Source organism: Salvelinus fontinalis, chromosome 32, assembly GCF_029448725.1.
Source record: "Salvelinus fontinalis isolate EN_2023a chromosome 32, ASM2944872v1, whole genome shotgun sequence".
In the NCBI taxonomy this organism is placed as follows: Eukaryota; Metazoa; Chordata; class Actinopteri; order Salmoniformes; family Salmonidae; genus Salvelinus; species Salvelinus fontinalis.
In genome coordinates, this window is record NC_074696.1 from 44,195,746 (window position 1) to 44,211,886 (window position 16,141).

Genomic DNA, 16,141 nt, shown 5'->3' on the forward strand with positions numbered 1-16,141 from the left:
GACTTGATAAAGCAAGTTCTCCCTCAAACATTTATTTTGAAACGGCACATAAAATGTATGGCAATTCAGCACACAGACCACAATACAGATGGAAAATAAAAGCGGAATCATTATTTATCTATAGTACCTTTGGAACGTATTCAGACCCCTTCCCTGTTTCCACATTTTATGTTACAGCCTTATTCTAAAATGGATGAAATAAAAACTATTCCTCAATCTACAGACATTTTTGCGAATATATATAAAAAATAAACATACCTTAGTTACACAAGTATTCAGACCCTTTGCTATGAGACTCGAAATTGAGCTCAGGTGCATCCTGTTTCCAATGATCATCCTTGAGATGTTTCTATAACTTGGGAGTCCACCTGTGGTCAATTAAATTGATTGGACGTGATTTGGAAAGGAACACACCTGTCTATATCAAAGGTCCCACAGTTGACAGTGCATGTCAGAGCAAAAACCAAGCCATGGAATGAATTGTCCGTAGAGCCTTGGTCGGGGAGGTGACCAAGAACCCGGTGGTCACTCTGACAGAGCTCCAGAGTTCCTCTGTGGAAATGGGAGAACCTTCCAGAAGGTCAAACATCTCTGCAGCACCCCACCAATCAGGGCTTTATGGTAGTAGCCAGATGGAAGCGGCGACTCAGTAAAAGGCACATGACAGCCGGCTTGGAGTTTGCCAAAAGGAACCTAAAGTACTGACCATGAGAAACAAAATGCTGTGGTGTTATGAAACCAAGATTGAACTCTGCGGTCTGAATGCCAAGTGTCACATCTGAAGGAAACCTGCAACCATCCCTACGGTGAAGCACGGTGGTGGCGTTTTCTAGCGGCAGGGACTAGGAGACTAGTCAGGATCAAGGGAAAGATGACCAGAGCAAAGTACAGAGATCCTTGATGAAAACCTGGAGGTTCACCTTCCAACAGGACAACAACCCTAAGCACACAGCCAAGACAGTGCAGGAGTGGCTTCGGGACAAGTCTCTGAATGTCCTTGAGTGGCCCAGCCAGAGCCTGGACTGAACCCGATCGAACATCTCTGGAGAGACCTGGAAATAGCTGTGCAGCGACGATCCCCATCCAACCCGACAGACCTTGAGGATCTGCAGAGAAAAATGGGAGAAACTCGCTAAAATATATATATATTTTATTTAACCTATATTTGACTAGGTAAGTCAGTTAAGAACAAATTCTTATTTTACAATGACGGCCTACCCGGGCTAAATACAGGTGTGCCAAGAATACTTGAGGCTGTAATCACTGCCAAAGGTGCTTCAACAAAGAACCGAGTAAAGGGTTGGAATACTTAAGTAAATGTGAGTTATTTTTTTATACATTTGCTTACATAAAAAAAAAAAACTTTTAAATTTTTCATTATGGGTTATTGTGTGTAGATTGATAAAGAAAAAAACTATGTAATACATTTTAGAATACGGCTAGATCGTAACAAAATGTAGAAAAATCAAGGGGTCTGAATACTTTACGAATACAGTACCAGTCAAAAGTTGACACCTACTATTTTCTACATTGTAGAATAATAGTGAAGATATCAAAACTACTGTATGAAATAACCCATATGGAATCATGTAGTAACCCAAAAATTGTCAAACAAATCAAAATATATTTGCAATTCTTCTTGATAACAGCTTTGCACACTCTTGGTATTCTCTCAACCAGCTTCATGAGGTAGTCACCTGGAGGTGTTAAAAGTTAATTTGTGGAATTTCTTTCCTCAATGCATTTGTGACAAGGTAGGGGTGGTATACAGAAGATGGACTTTTACCAAATAGGGATAAGTCCATATTGGCAAGAACAGCTCAAATAAGCAAAGAGAAATGACAGTCCATCATTACTTTAAGACATGGAGAGTCAACGTGGAAAATTTATTTGAAAGTTTCTTCAAGTGAAGTTGCAAAAACCATCAAGCGCTATGATGAAACTGGCTCATGAGTACCGGCACAGGAAAGGAAGACCCAGAGTTACCTCTGCCGCAGAGGATAAGTTCATTAGAGTAACCAGCCTCAGAAATTGCAGCCCAAATAAATGCTTCAGTTAGATATTACTTGTTAGGTATTACTACACTGTTAGAGCTAGCAACAAGGATTTCACTACACCCGCAATAACATCTGCTAAACATGTATGTTACCAATAAAATTTGATTTGAAGATAAGTTCATTAGAGTAACAGACACATCTCAACATCAACTGTTCAGAGGAGACTCGGTGAACCAGACCTTCATGGTCGAATTGCTGCAAAGAAACCACTACTAAAGGACACCAATAAGAAGAAGAGACTTGCTTGGGTCAAGAAATACGAGCAATGGACATTAGACCGGTGGAAATCTGTCCTTTGGTCGGATGAGTCCAAATTTGAGATTTTTGGTTCCAACTCAGTGTCTTTGTGACGCAGAGTAGGTGAACGGAGGATCCCCGCATGTGTGGTTCTCACCGTGAAGCATGGAGGAGTTGTGGTGATGGTGTGGGGGTGCTTTGCTGGTGACACTGTGATTTATTTAGAATTCAAGGCACACTTAACCAGCATGGCTACCACAGCATTCTGCAGCGATACGCCATCCCACCTGGTTTGCGCTTAGTGGGACTATAATTTGTTTTTCAACAGGACAATGACCTAACACACCTCCAGGATGTGTAAGGGCTATTTGGCCAAGAAGGAGAGTGATGGGAGTGCTGCATCAGTTGAACTGGCTTCCACAATCACCCAACCTCGACCCAATAAGAAGGTTTGGGATGAGTTGAACCGCAGAGTGAAGGAAAAACAGCCAACAAGTGCTCAGCCTATGTGGGAACTCCTTCAAGACTGTTGGAAAAGCATTCCAGGTGAAGCTGGTTGAGAGAATACCAACAGGGTGCAAAGCTGTCATCAAGGCAAAGGGAGGCTACTTTGAAGAATCAAATATATTGTGATTTGTTTAACACTTTTTGGTTTACTACATTATTCCATATGTGTTATTTCATAGTTTGTCTTCACTATTATTCTACAATGTAGAAAATAGTAAAAGAAAAACCCTGGAATGAGTAGGTGTGTCCAAACTTGACTGGTACTGTATATACAGTGCATTCGGAAAGTATTCAGTCCCCTTGACTTTGTTACGTTACATCCTTATTCTAAAATGTAATAGTTTTTTTCCCCTTCAAATCTACACACAATACCCCATAATGACAAATAAACTTAAATTACATTTACATAAGTATTCAGACCCATTACTCAGTACTTTGTTGAAGCACCTTTGGCAGTGATTACAGCCTCGTGTCTTCTTGGGTATGATGCTACAAGCTTGGCACACCAGTATTTGGGCAAACAGGATGACGAACTCACCACTCCCAGTGGCTCCCTTTCCGTATGGGGAGTTTCCCATTATTCTCTGCAGATCCTATCAAGAGCTGTCAGGTTGGATGGGGAGCCTCGCTGCACACATTTTCAAGTTTCTCCAGAGATGTTCGATCGGGTTCAAGTCTGGGCTCTGACAGGGCCACCCTAGACATTGAGACTTGTCCCGAAGCCCCTCCTGTGTTGTCTCGGCTGTGTGCTTAGGGTCATTGTCCTGTTGGAAGGGGAACCTTCATCCCAGTCTGAGGTCCTGAGTACTCCGCAGCAGGTTTTCATCAAGGACCTCTGTACATCTTTTCCTCGATCCTGACTAGTCTCCCAGTCCGTGCCACTGTAAAACAACCCCACAGCATGATGCTGCCACCACCAAGCTTCACCATAGGGATGGTGCCAGGTTTCCTCCAGACCTGACGCTTGGCATTCAGGCCAAAGAGTTCAATCTTGGTTTCATCAGACCAGAGAATGTTGTTTCTTATGGTCTGAGAGTACATTAGGAGCCTTTAGGGAAACTCCAAGCGGGCTGTTATGTGCTTTTTACTGAGGAGTGGCGTCCGTCTGGCCGCTCTACCATAAAGGCCTGATTGGTTGAGTGCTGCAGAGATGGTTGTCCTACCATCTCCACAGAGGAACTCTGGATCTTTTGTCAGTGACCATCAGGTTCTTGGTCACCTCCCTGACCAAAGCCCTTCTCCTGCGGTTGCTCAGTTTGGCCGGACGGCCAGCTCTAGGAAGAGTCTTGGTGGTTAAAATGCTGCAGAAATGTTTTGTTACCCCTCCCCAAATTTGTCTCGAACCTCTACGGATAATTTATTCGACCTCATTGGTTTGTGCTCTGACATGCACTGTCAACTGTGGTACCTTATATAGACAGGTATTCCTTTCCTAATCATGTCCAATCAATTTAATTTACCACAGGTGGACTCCAAGTTGTAGTAACAGGATGCACCTGAGCTCAATTTCGAGTCTCATAGTAAAGCGTCTAAATACTTATGTAAATAAGGTATGTTTTAATTTTAGTAAATTTGCTAAAAACCTGTTTTCGCTTTGTAATTATGGGATATTGTGTGTACATTGAGGAAAATGTTTTATTTAATCCATTTTAGAATAAGGCTAAACATAAAATGTGGAAAAAGGGAAGGGGTCTGAATACTTTCCGAATGCACGGTATATATATATATATACACACATATACAGTGTTTCATAGCAGGTGACAAAATAAAAAGGAAAATAAATAGGTCAAGCACTGATTCTGCAGTTAGAAAACAATTCAGAGAAATGTCCATACACATTAAAACACAATTACAACCCCTCGCACTCTCCCTCTGCTTAGTTGTGAGTGACAATCTATAGCTAGCCCACCTCCCATAAAAATCCAGTTTTTTTTGTTTCAAATTGGTTGAAGAACAAAACATTTGAGTACAAATACTATACTTAAATTCACATTTTTGTAACAAAACACGAACGCTTTCATTTCGTGCATGATATGTTCCGTGCAACATATACCCATGTCCACCACTGGTAAAATCTTGGAACTCACTTATCTTGGCTAGAAGATTGATGACAATGTACCACTCGAAACAAGACGGGTTACAATAATCTACACTGAACTAATATATAAACGCAACAATTTTAAAGATTTTCCACTTCATATAAGGCAATCGGTCAATATAAATAAATACATTTGGCCCTAATCTATGGATTTCATGACTGGGAATACCAATATGCATGTGTAGGTTACATACCTTAATAAAAAGGTAGGGCCGTGGATCTGAAAACCAGTCAGTATCTGGTGTGACCTCATGCAGCGTGACACATCAGGCTGTTTGTTGCCTGTGGAATGTTGTCCCACTCTTCAATGGCTGTGCGATATTGGCGGCAACTGGAGCACGCTGTTGTACATGTCGATCCCAAACATGCTCAATGGGCGACTGGAGAATGCAGGCCATGAAAGAACTGGGACATTGAGCTTCCAGGAATTGTGTACAGATCCTTAAGACATGGGGTGTTGCTTTATCATGCTGAAACATGAGGTGATGGCGGCGGATGAATGGCATGGTGGGCCTCAGGATCGCAACACAATATCTTTGTGCGCTCAAATTGTCATTGATAAAATGTTGTGTTCGTTGTCCGTAGCTTATACCTGCCCATACCATAACTCCACCACCACGGGGCACTCTGTTGACATCAGCAAATCACTCATCCACACAACACCATCTGCCTAGTATAGTTTAAACTGGGATTCATCCGTGAAGAGAACTTCTCCAGCGTGCCAGTGGCCTTCGAAGGTGAGCATTTGCCAACTGACACGGTTGACACCAAACTGCAGTCAGGTGAAGACGATGAGCACGCAGATTAGCTTCCCTGAGATGGTTTCTGACAGTTTGTGTTGAGGTCCTGGGCTGGCGTGGTTGTGAGGCCGTACTTGCCAAATTCTCAAAAACGACGGAGGCAGCTTATGATAGAGAAATTAACATGAAATTCTCTGGCAACAGCTCTGCTGAACATTGCTGCAGTCAGCATGCCAATTGCACACTCCCTCAAAACATCTGGCATTGTGTGTGACAAAATTGCACATTTTAGTGGCCTTTTATTGTCCCCAGTACAAGGTGCACCTGTGTAATGAGTATGCTGTTTAATTAGCTTCTTGATTATGCCACACCTGTTTGGTGGATTATCTTGGCAAAGGAGCAACGCTCACTAAAAGCGATTAAAACAAATTTGTGCACAAAATTTGAGAGAAGCTTTTTGTGCATCGAACATTTCTGGGATATTTTATTTCAGTTCATGACACATGGGACCAACACTTTATATGTTGCGTTCATATTTTTGTTCAGCGTATCAAATAGAGAAATAAATCTCACCTACCTGTCTGTGTCATACATTTCAAGTTCCCTTTACCATTGAATCTTGCTATAAGATTGGCTGCAAATGACTCACAAACAACGACGACAATGTGTTTCATATAAATAAATAGAACAATGTCATTAGTACATAAAATCAGTGTTACTCTCAATACTATTTTTTTGCTTCAGATACCAATTTAAAATTGGACACTGATTTGAGAACAGTTTTATCAAACCCTCACTAAAGAGGTGGACCCATAGAAACTGATCTATGACCAACAAGAGTGCTTTCTTTGTACAGTGGGTTGGTGTAGATGCAAGTTTAACGATGTAATGCAAGACAGAATACCTTTCGTGACGCATAGCTCGGAAAAGGAAATGAGTAAGAAAATACAGAAGGAAGTGCATGTAGAAATGATAGTATGGTTCACATTAAGATAGACAAACCATATTAAATGGCAGAAAAACATACACAATCATGGAAAAAAGTTGGACACATATGGCTGATGTCAATGCTATGATCAGGTGGTCTTGACCCTCAGAACTCCCATCCTCATGCGTGTCCAGTCCACTGCTCAGTATGATGATCAGCATGCGAGTGTGACAAAGAAACACTCTGGCAAGTTCAAGTGGCTCAGAAGTACATCTAGGTCAGCTCTCATCTATCCACATTCAGTTCCCCTAAAATGATTCCAAGTCAAAACCCCTCATCTCCCAGGCCTGTCCGTCACTCCTCACCCCTCCTTTTCATACTGGGGCTTGTCCGGCTCTGGAGTGAAGTTTCCCCGAGTTACAGATCTAGGATCTGCTTCTTCTCCCCCAATCCTAACCATTAGTGGGGTAAATGCAAAACTGACCCAGGATCAGCATCTAGGGGCAACTTCACCCTACTGGGGCTTGTCCGTCTTGTGGGCGGTAATGAAGGCCATGCCGTGGGTCCTTAAGTGGGTGTTAAGGTCGGAGGCCCTGTCGAAGCGCCGGCTGCACACCCTGCAGCTCATTTTCCCCTTACCGTCCTCTCCGTCCTGTGGGGATGAGGGTAAGCCGTCCGGGGAGGAGGGGGTGCGGGGTGGCCTGTGGTTGGACTCCCCTTGGGGATCTCTCACGTGGTGGGTGATGAAACGGTGGCGTCCCAGGGAGCCAGCTGAGGCGAAGCACACGCCACACTGCAGGCACTGGAAGGAGGCGGCGTCGGCGCGATGCTGCGGGATGTGGCGCTGGAACTCGGCGCCGTCCTCCGTGGCGAAGCCGCACGGCACGCAGCGGAACACGTTGTCGTCCTCCTCGGGCTCGGGAAGCGCCAACGCTCGTGTTTTCTTCACGGGAATGCTGCCCTCCTCGCCCCCCTCTGTGGCCTCTCTGCTGTCCGTGCCGCCCCCTTCCTCGTCCCCTGGTGGCCCCCCCTCTCCGTCAAGTTCAGATGAGCTGCCTGGGCCCTTACCCGGGACTGAACGCTTCCTGGTCTGTGGAGAGCCATGCATGGGGACAGAGGGGTGATGGGGGGGAAAACGAGAGAATGTCAAAAAGCATTATTGATTTTTGGTTTAACATACTCAGATCCAAGTCACCACACCATGGGTAACATTACTGAAATGGACCCCCACCAAGTGATGGAAAGAAGAATGGATTCTAACCGACCTGTCCGTCAGTGGCTCTGACTCTGTGATGATGGACCTGGATATGCTTCTCTAGTATGAGCCGACTGCTGAAGGTCCGCTTGCCCTCTGTGCAATATCTGCAAACACACAAGTACACACATAGGCTCTGAGGATGCTGCACACTTTTCCTAGGTGGGCTGATATTCGACTGAACTTAACATTCTAAATATCCCTGCTAATTGTCTTGTCATATCAACTCTACAGACATTTTCATATATAATATATATATATATCCTACTTAGCAGACGCTTTCCCCCCCAAAGTGAGTTAGTCATACATACAGCATTTGTTTTTACGTACGAGTGGCCCTGGGAATCAAGCCCACTATCCGTGCTCTACCAATTGAGCTACAGGGGACAAAAAAATATGGTGCTTTTGTGGAAGTTTAGATGAGTATGGTGTTCACTCACTGGCAGTGGAAGACTCTCTTGTTGCCCTCGTGGATGACGCGTACATGGCGCCGCAGGCTGGAAGAGGTGGAGAAGGAGCTCTCACACACACAACACGGGAACTTCTTCGTAGCCTACAGAGGCAGATTCAAGGAGAAAAGAGAGGGTGAGTTCTCTGTGCGTGTGTACACACTATACTTAGGTCATACAAATACTAAACAACCTTGGTACAACACCTAGTGACCTCAGCAAGAGATTTTCTTTTGTGGAATGACAGTCACAGGGACCAGGGTTTTAGTCCCAGTCAGGGTACCCTACTAAATAACTACATTGGTGTCAGATAATATCTCTAACCAGGTTTCCATCCAACCGTTTAAGGATGAATTACCTGATGCATGAAAAAAGGAATGACCGGGCTGATGGAAATAGGATATGCCGGTTATATTTTATAAATGCAGACAAAAAGTATATATAATTCGACATGGTGGGATCTTTTTGTAACGGTAAAACTAATTTTGCGAGAAATTGCGGAGGAAATGTCTCAATGCGCAAATATTGATATCATAACGAAGTAAACTTGGAGTTACGCGATTTCTTGTGTGGTCCTCTTGTGTGGTCCTCTTGTGTGGTCCTTGGGAAACCATGCAGTTTATTAGGCTACAGAATCAATTGTGAAAGTGCACATGAGCTTAATGCTCCGTTCCAATAAATATTGAGGGTCTTATTTTTGTGACGTGATGATCGATGCTTGGCTGCAGTTTAACAAATAAAAATATTGCTCTTATCCATAAAAATCTCTTAATGTAGGTTGCTTACATCGGCAAGCTGTTGGCTAGAGTACACGTGCCAAGACCAGACACATTTGCTATATAACGCAACAGTTTTTGTGACAAAACCATCAGTAAAGTTCAATGCAATGGAAACCCATTTAACTTGTATTTTTCCATTCGGTACATGGGAATTTAACCAAACATTTTTATGTGCACGACGTCATCACGCAGACTTTTATCCGCAATAAGTCAGATTGATGGCAACATATCTCGTGGGAAAATGTGCATATATTATTTTATGCAGATTTTTGAATATTCACATGAAAATCGGTCGCAAATTGTATGGAAATCTAGCTACAGCAAGCATGTCCCAGACAAATTAGTAAATTTTTCCAGAGGCATGGTTCTGCCATATTTCAATGTAAACAGGATCCACCAGAGCTCAATTTTGAGTCTCATAGCAAAGGGTCTAAATACTTATGTAAATAAGATATGTTTTTTATATTTAATAGTTGCAAAAATGTAAAAAAATCTGTTTTGGCTTTGTCATTCTGGGGTATTGTGTGTAGATTGATGAGAAAATACATATTTAATCAATTTTAGAATAAGTCTAACGTAACAAAATGTGCAAAAAGTAATTTGGTCTCAATACTTTCCGAATGCACTGTATATTCTAGGTTAGTCAGATTTATTTTTCCTTCGAAGTGTTCTCTGCAAGTTGACTGGCATCTATTGTGTTGCAATGCCCAAAACAAGTTTTACAGCAACATAATCCAAACGGAAGGCTCCATTTTTTTGTTGTTGTTGCAATTCACAAATTATTATTTGATTAAATTCACCGCGATCTAACCGAATCCCAAATACTACAATGGCAAAGCGAATCATTTGATTTGTTAAAAATAATCGATTTACATCTTTATTTTTTATGTGAAGTGGGGCATCGGTTATACAGATAAGTACATTTGTACGGCCTTACCTTTCCGTGCTCTGTCTTCATGTGAGAGATGTAGTCGTCACTCTGTGTGAAGGTCTTCTGACATTGCTGGCAGCTCCATTCTGAGATGGTCCCACGATGGCTGTCTACCTCCATAGAACTAGACTGATTCTCAGGTTCCTCATAGTCCTCACCCCCCTCTTCCTCTCCTTCCTCCTCCTCCTCCTCTTGGTCTCGGCCCCAGTCCTCCCCATCTGAGTTGTCCTTTTTTGCAGAGGGCTTGGATTTTGGGAGGGAGGGGGCTGAGGGGTTGGTGGGGGCAGGGGCAGAGGCATTGGATTGGCCCTCCTGTTTGACTGACAGCCTTCTGTGAGCAGTCTGGATAAGAGGAGGTAAGAAAGGGATAACCAATCAGACAAGAGAAAAGGGAAGACAATATTGACAAATTAACTCCTATAAATTACTATTTACCATCCAGTGGATTGATCAACTAACATATCACTTTCCTTTACTACAATCATATGTTTACCTGTGAGTTAGAATTTCACTAAACAAACCTTTATGTGTTCCATCATGGAACCTTTCTGCGCGTAGAGTTTGGTGCAGTCAGGACACTTGAACACATGCACTTTTTGCTTGGCCAGGTGGGTGTCGAAATGCATGTACAGTAAGGGTTTCTGGGTAAAAACTGTATCACACATCACACACTTGTAGATCAATCTGCAAATACAGAGATAGAGGGAATTTAAGAGTGAATGAAGCTTTTTTTTCGGGGCTCAAATTGTGACAAAAACAGACAAGAGACATGCTTTTACAATCAACTAAAAACCAGTGTTTCCCAATTCTGGGGACCCAAAGAGGTGTACATTTTTGTTCTAACACACATGAATTAAGTGTGTTAGTGCTAGAACACTAGGACAAAAACGTGCACCCCTCTGGGTCCTCAGGACCAGGATTGGAAAACACTGCTCTAAACCTAAAGAGACATAACATGGTTCAGTGACTGTGGGGCACTTACTTGGCCTGTCCCCCGGTGAGGGTGGGGTGCTGGGTGCTGATGTGTCCCTGTGCACTAGGGGCAGACTTGAAGGCCATAGGGCAGCTGGGGCACTTGTGGAACACCTCGCAGTGGGCCGTCTGGATGTGGGACTTGATGGAGTTCAGACCCCCGAAGACCACCTGGCAACTGGAGCACCTGGGGGAACATATGAACAAAACACATAGGTTTAGTCACTGATGCTAATTATAGAGTGGCCGTTGACAATTGGGTGGCTTGATTGTGACGCAACTGCGGAAAGAATCTTCAACCACATCTTTTCACATATCTTTGAGTTAGAGGGGCGTGTATTTGCATTTGATTACTGTATGTATCCCTCTCATACATCCACCTGACAATGGAGTGTCATAATAATACTGCATCGAAGCAGTAGTTTGTGGTATTTACACTTGCATGTATTTGTAGCACAATTGTCTATCAGTGCAGATGGCCTACACACTGAATAAGGTCGCTAAGCCGAAACATCTGTTTAAGCTAGTGAAAATACTTTTGCGACATCCTTTTGTGTGCGGACTTATTACACTTGTTTGCCGATTTGTAAGTGCAGACACTATCTCTTCACCTGTATCCGATGCGGCGGGCGAAGTGCAGACAGGCCTCCTCCAGGTGGGTCTGGAAGCTGGCCTGCCGGGCGATGCCCCCACACTCTGGACAGACGTGGGGTGCCCGGTGCTTATGAATCCTCTGGTGAGCCGACACACTGCACCAGTTAGGCAGCATCATGGGAGGGGCGCACAGCATACAGGTCTGGGCAGGAAGACGAGAGGTTGAACAATTGACATGCAGCACACACATCGAGGAATTCATCATAACTCGTTTTCAGAGTAAACATTGGCAGCATACAGGTTTGGGTAGGGAGGAGAGAGAGGGAGAAAATGTTTAAAAGTTGACTAAGGCATAACACTATGAATACACTACTACTTCTAATACTGTAAAACGAATACAAGTACTGTGTAATAAGCCAGTCATCAATGCACACCCACAGGTCTGGCCAAGGAAGAGAGAGACCATGTTTTAAAGTTAATTAAGTCATATTGAGGCATTAGAAATGCCTTGTTTTCATAGTAAAACACTAATATTGCGTAATAGTATTGACTAATACATAAAGTAAAGCAGTCCATTATCTGTGTCTGGGAAACTGCCTCATTCAGTCATTACGTATGACTAAGCTTGACACTAGTAGTTCGTCATTAGCCTGTGAATAATGCAAACCCATACTTCAGGCTCTGTAAAGGACTCACCGAGTTGGGGGTAGCTCTGATCTGCTGGAAGTGGGCGACCAGCTCGGCCTTGCCAGAGAACTGGGCCTGGCACTCGGGACACTTGAAGTTGTGGTACTGCAGCACCTCTCCCTTCTTGCTGGGGAGGGGCATCAGCACCTGGGGGATCTGGGGCACACGGCGGACCGGTCTCAGCTGGGCTGCAGATTGAGACTGTGTGTCCTTCAGTGGGCTGGAACTGGATGACACGGCGGGGGCTCCGGACATGGTGGAGGGGGAGGAGACTGGAGGAGGAGAGGAGATTGAAGGGGAACACATGCCTGGTCAACAAAGCAAGAAAGCGAAGCAAGAATACAAATAAGTTGGAAGTCAATTGCATGATGGTATCTCTCTTGTATTTCATAAAATAACATGGACCACACCCTGACAGAAATAAAGCTTGGTTTATATAGCCACATCGTATGCGTCCTAAATTGCTTAAACTTTTTTGCTGCGTATATGGGACGAAGCCATTTTCACGAAACTCTTCCGAAAGTCCCGCCTTACCGATGGGTGTGGTGTCCTGCTGGCCAATCATCTGCTCCACGGTGACGGGCCTCATGACGAGGTGAGAGCACTGCATTATCAGCCCTCGTTCCTTATGCTCCCTGGCGTGGAGCAGCAGGCTGCACTTGTTGAAAAAGGCCAGCCGCTTGGCACAGTGGTTGCAGGTCACCTCGATGCGCAGCGAGCGCCTGTCATAGTGGCGGGCCAGGCTCCGCTCCAGGGCGAAGGCATCGCCACATTCTAGACAGCGGTAGCCCATGGCAGGCAGAGGGAGCCCCCACTCTGGGGGCGGAGCCGCCGAGAGGTCAGGCTTATAACTGGGCAGCAGGTTCTTGCTGTTGAGGATCTTGTTGAAGGCCTCCACCAGGCTAGACTGGCTGCGGGAAATGACGGCGCCCGTGCTGTTCACAATGGAGGCAGGCTTGTTTGGCTGGTGAGTGCCGGCTAGGACGCTGGCGCTGCCTCCGTTAGACGTTTTAGCACCAACAGGACGTACGCTCATCCCACCAGTGGCTACTGAGAACTTCGGAGAGGAGGCAACCGAGGGAGTGGCAGGCAGGGCGGCAGATTTAGTGATGCTAACAGCAGTGGCAGATACCTTGGCCTTGTCCGAGGAGGCAGCCATCTTGTTCTGAGCCTTGGTTGCAGCTGCTAGCATAGCACTACTGGCTGCTAGTGTAGACACGGGTAGTGTGTTGAGGCTCTTTGAATTCTGTGGCTGGGAGGCTGCCATACGACCAGAGGGAGTGTCAGGTTTCCAGGCCCTGTTGACTGGGGTCTTCCGCACCACTGGTGGAGCTTTGCTGGGATCCAAACCCTTTGCTCCAGCAGCACCTGCTTTGGGTGCGACCCTGGTAACAGTTCTGGTGATTCCACCAGTGGAGGTTTTGATGGTCTTTATCCGCACTTTGAGGGGCCGGACAGGAGCAGCAGGCCCTCCTGGAGTTGAGGTGCAACCTTCAGTGGTTGGAGGCGTAGACTTGCCATCACTCACCTCCATTTTCTCCTCTCCTGTTCTTGTACCCTCTTCCTCTCCAATTGCACCCTCTTCCTCCTTGCCATCCATAGCCTTCTCTATTCCATTTCCCACCTCCATCTCCTCCTCCTCCTCCTTAGGCTCCTGAAGGTCTGAGGGGGGCGGTGTGGAGGCTACTGCAGGGCTGGAGCACCTCTTGGCGGTTACTGGTGCTGCCGATATGGGTATCTCTGGCTCAGGACTTTCAGGTGAGTCTCGCTCTTCTATAACATGCTCTGGGTGTTTGTCTTCCTGTGGTAGACTCTTGGTGGAGCCTGACTGGGCGGTTGATGAGGTCACTCTACAGCCCGAGGGAGTGTCCCCTGGTTTGGGATGAGCTGCCAATGAGGCCATGGGATGGGTGGAGTCAGTGCGGCCAGCAGAGGACCTAAAACGACGGGTCAGTTTGGGAGGGGTGCGGGAGGGGGAGTCAGAGGGTTCCTGGATCAGCAGCGGGGGCCCTAGGTCCGGATCAGAATCATCCCCCTCTGAGTCTCTGGGACACAATGCCGAGCTGGCTTTAGGTGCCCCGTTAAACGGCGGAGATGAGTGCAACGGGTGTGAGGAGAGGGCGGGTGACGGGGACGGGAGCAGAGGCTTGGAAGGTGGGAAGAAAGGAGAGGACAGTCCTACTGACACGCCTGAGACAAGAGACGCAGACACAACAGATGAAGAGGAGGATAACGAAGCCTCTTTGCCTGCCTCTTTTCGTGTGTGCTGCTGCTGTAGGAGCTGCATCTTCCTCGCCCTCCCTACAGGGTCTCCCGACCCTTGCGCCATAAGAGGCTTCAGTCTGTTGAATATATTGCCAACCTGCTTGACCGATTTAGTTGATCCAGCAACGCCTCCTCCTCCCTCTGTTTTGGGGGTAGACACTGACCACGGCTCCCCATTAGATTGGGCCTGAGCCTGGGTTAGGGGAGTAGTTATACCAGCAGCCCCAAATCCATTGTGATTGAGTGGTTCAGATTCCACCATGCCTGGGGCACAGACACCGAGCCGTGGACCCATAGCGACCCCGGCAATGCTGTCCATAGTGTTCTGGTCTGTGTCCTCATCCCCTCCATCGATGTCAGGTCGTACACAGTTCTTTACGATAACACTGACAATAGGGGTGTCAGCCTGGGGGTCCGTGGGGCTAGGTGGTCTCAGAGAAGGCCCTACACCAACCCCACCGTCCGGCTTTCCCAGAGGTGCACCGCCTGGCCCGTCAGCCTCATCAGCAGACTGGATGGCCTCTTTAGCATCGATGTCAGGAATGTCAAATGCTGCCAATAGGTCATCGAAATCTGGGGTCTTCATGTCCCCCATGCCGGGACCAAATCCTGCAAAAGAGGATACACCAAGAGGGCAGTAAATGAGTGATACGATTCCAAGTTTAAGACATCCTGTGTTTCTAATTTCTCATTAAAATTGCTAAATTGATAGCCAGTAGGCTGTCCTTATAGGTTGCAGTTCAGTAAAGGTAGCTAGCTAGTTAGTAACTAAGCAAGTTATTAACACCGATCGAAGCCGAACAGGATTTATTTGACCCGAGTATTTGTAGCGACTGTTAGCCAGCGTAGCAAAACATTGCATACAGTAAACATTGCGAGAGGGGTGCTGCCATTACCTAGCATGAGCACAATGCAGTTTGACACACAGCCCGTCTCGCTACGATTGTCAACAAATAGCTACCGCTAACTAACATCTACGACAGACTAGCAACAACATATTTAGCTCAGAAATACATTCAATTGTTTATCTGTTCAATAGATTAATTCACTGAGTGTGTACGTTAAATTCGATATACTTTACATTTGGATTAACCTGCAATGGCTTCACAATTAATCAATCATTTAAAACCGCAAACGTCTCGCAGCTGTAAGTTTATTTCGGCTTCCCCCGCCAGGCTAGATGGCCCGGCCGCGCTGAGCCCAAGCAGAGCGAGGGGTCCTTTAGTGGAGGCCATTCCATGCATTCATAACGAGTTACTGGGAAATAACCATAGATCGTTGTTACTGTGGACAATTGATGGTACCGGTATTTTGATTCTCAATTGCACATATTTTTTTATAGTTTACCTGGATCTGTGATTCCACTATTGTCGCTCGCTCCAGATGGCGTGCCTTTACTTCCTGCCACACGATGAAGAGGTCCTATCAGATCATTGTATTAATGCAATTTTTTATTGCCAAAGCCACAAAAATAAATTGTCACGGGAATGGTGCCACATACGGACAATTGTCATTTGTTAATTCTAAATGTGAACACAAAAGATGACACAAAAACAGATATGTTAATTCTTGCCACAATAGTTCACACACCTCTCTCGAATTAATCGTTCCTGTTCTAGCTATATGGGGTTGAGTGGGGACT

At 45.6% G+C, this 16,141-nt stretch overlaps 1 protein-coding gene across 3 annotated transcripts; it reads right to left on the minus strand.

The window, feature by feature from the left end:
* Positions 1-3: 3 nt before the first annotated feature.
* LOC129831437 (zinc finger protein 687b-like) lies at positions 4-16,077 on the minus strand. 3 transcript variants are annotated; one of them, XM_055894828.1, is made up of 10 exons: positions 15,847-16,077; positions 12,769-15,108; positions 12,244-12,506; positions 11,565-11,749; positions 10,964-11,140; positions 10,503-10,665; positions 9,988-10,323; positions 8,263-8,375; positions 7,833-7,929; positions 4-7,657 (listed from the first exon to the last, which is right to left on the minus strand). In XM_055894828.1, exons 2-10 carry the CDS (start codon positions 15,092-15,094, stop codon positions 7,082-7,084), a joined length of 4,236 nt encoding a protein of 1,411 aa, XP_055750803.1. In that variant the 5' UTR covers positions 15,095-15,108; positions 15,847-16,077; the 3' UTR covers positions 4-7,081. The 3 variants fall into 3 exon arrangements, with proteins under 3 accessions (XP_055750803.1, XP_055750801.1, XP_055750802.1); XM_055894826.1 differs by having other exon boundaries at positions 12,244-12,542; XM_055894827.1 differs by lacking the exon at positions 15,847-16,077 and adding an exon at positions 15,581-15,840 and having other exon boundaries at positions 12,244-12,542.
* Between the last annotated feature and the right edge of the window lie 64 nt (positions 16,078-16,141).

Coding starts and splice junctions, on each gene's coding strand:
- LOC129831437 (XM_055894826.1), bottom strand. CDS start 15,094: ATGGGGGACATGAAGACCCCAGATTTCGATGACCTATTGGCAGCATTT. Junction 12,543..12,768: donor GCAGGACACCACACCCATCG/GTAAGGCGGGAC, acceptor TTTGTTGACCAG/GCATGTGTTCCCCTTCAATC. Junction 7,930..8,262: donor AAGAGAGTCTTCCACTGCCA/GTGAGTGAACAC, acceptor GTGTGTTTGCAG/ATATTGCACAGAGGGCAAGC.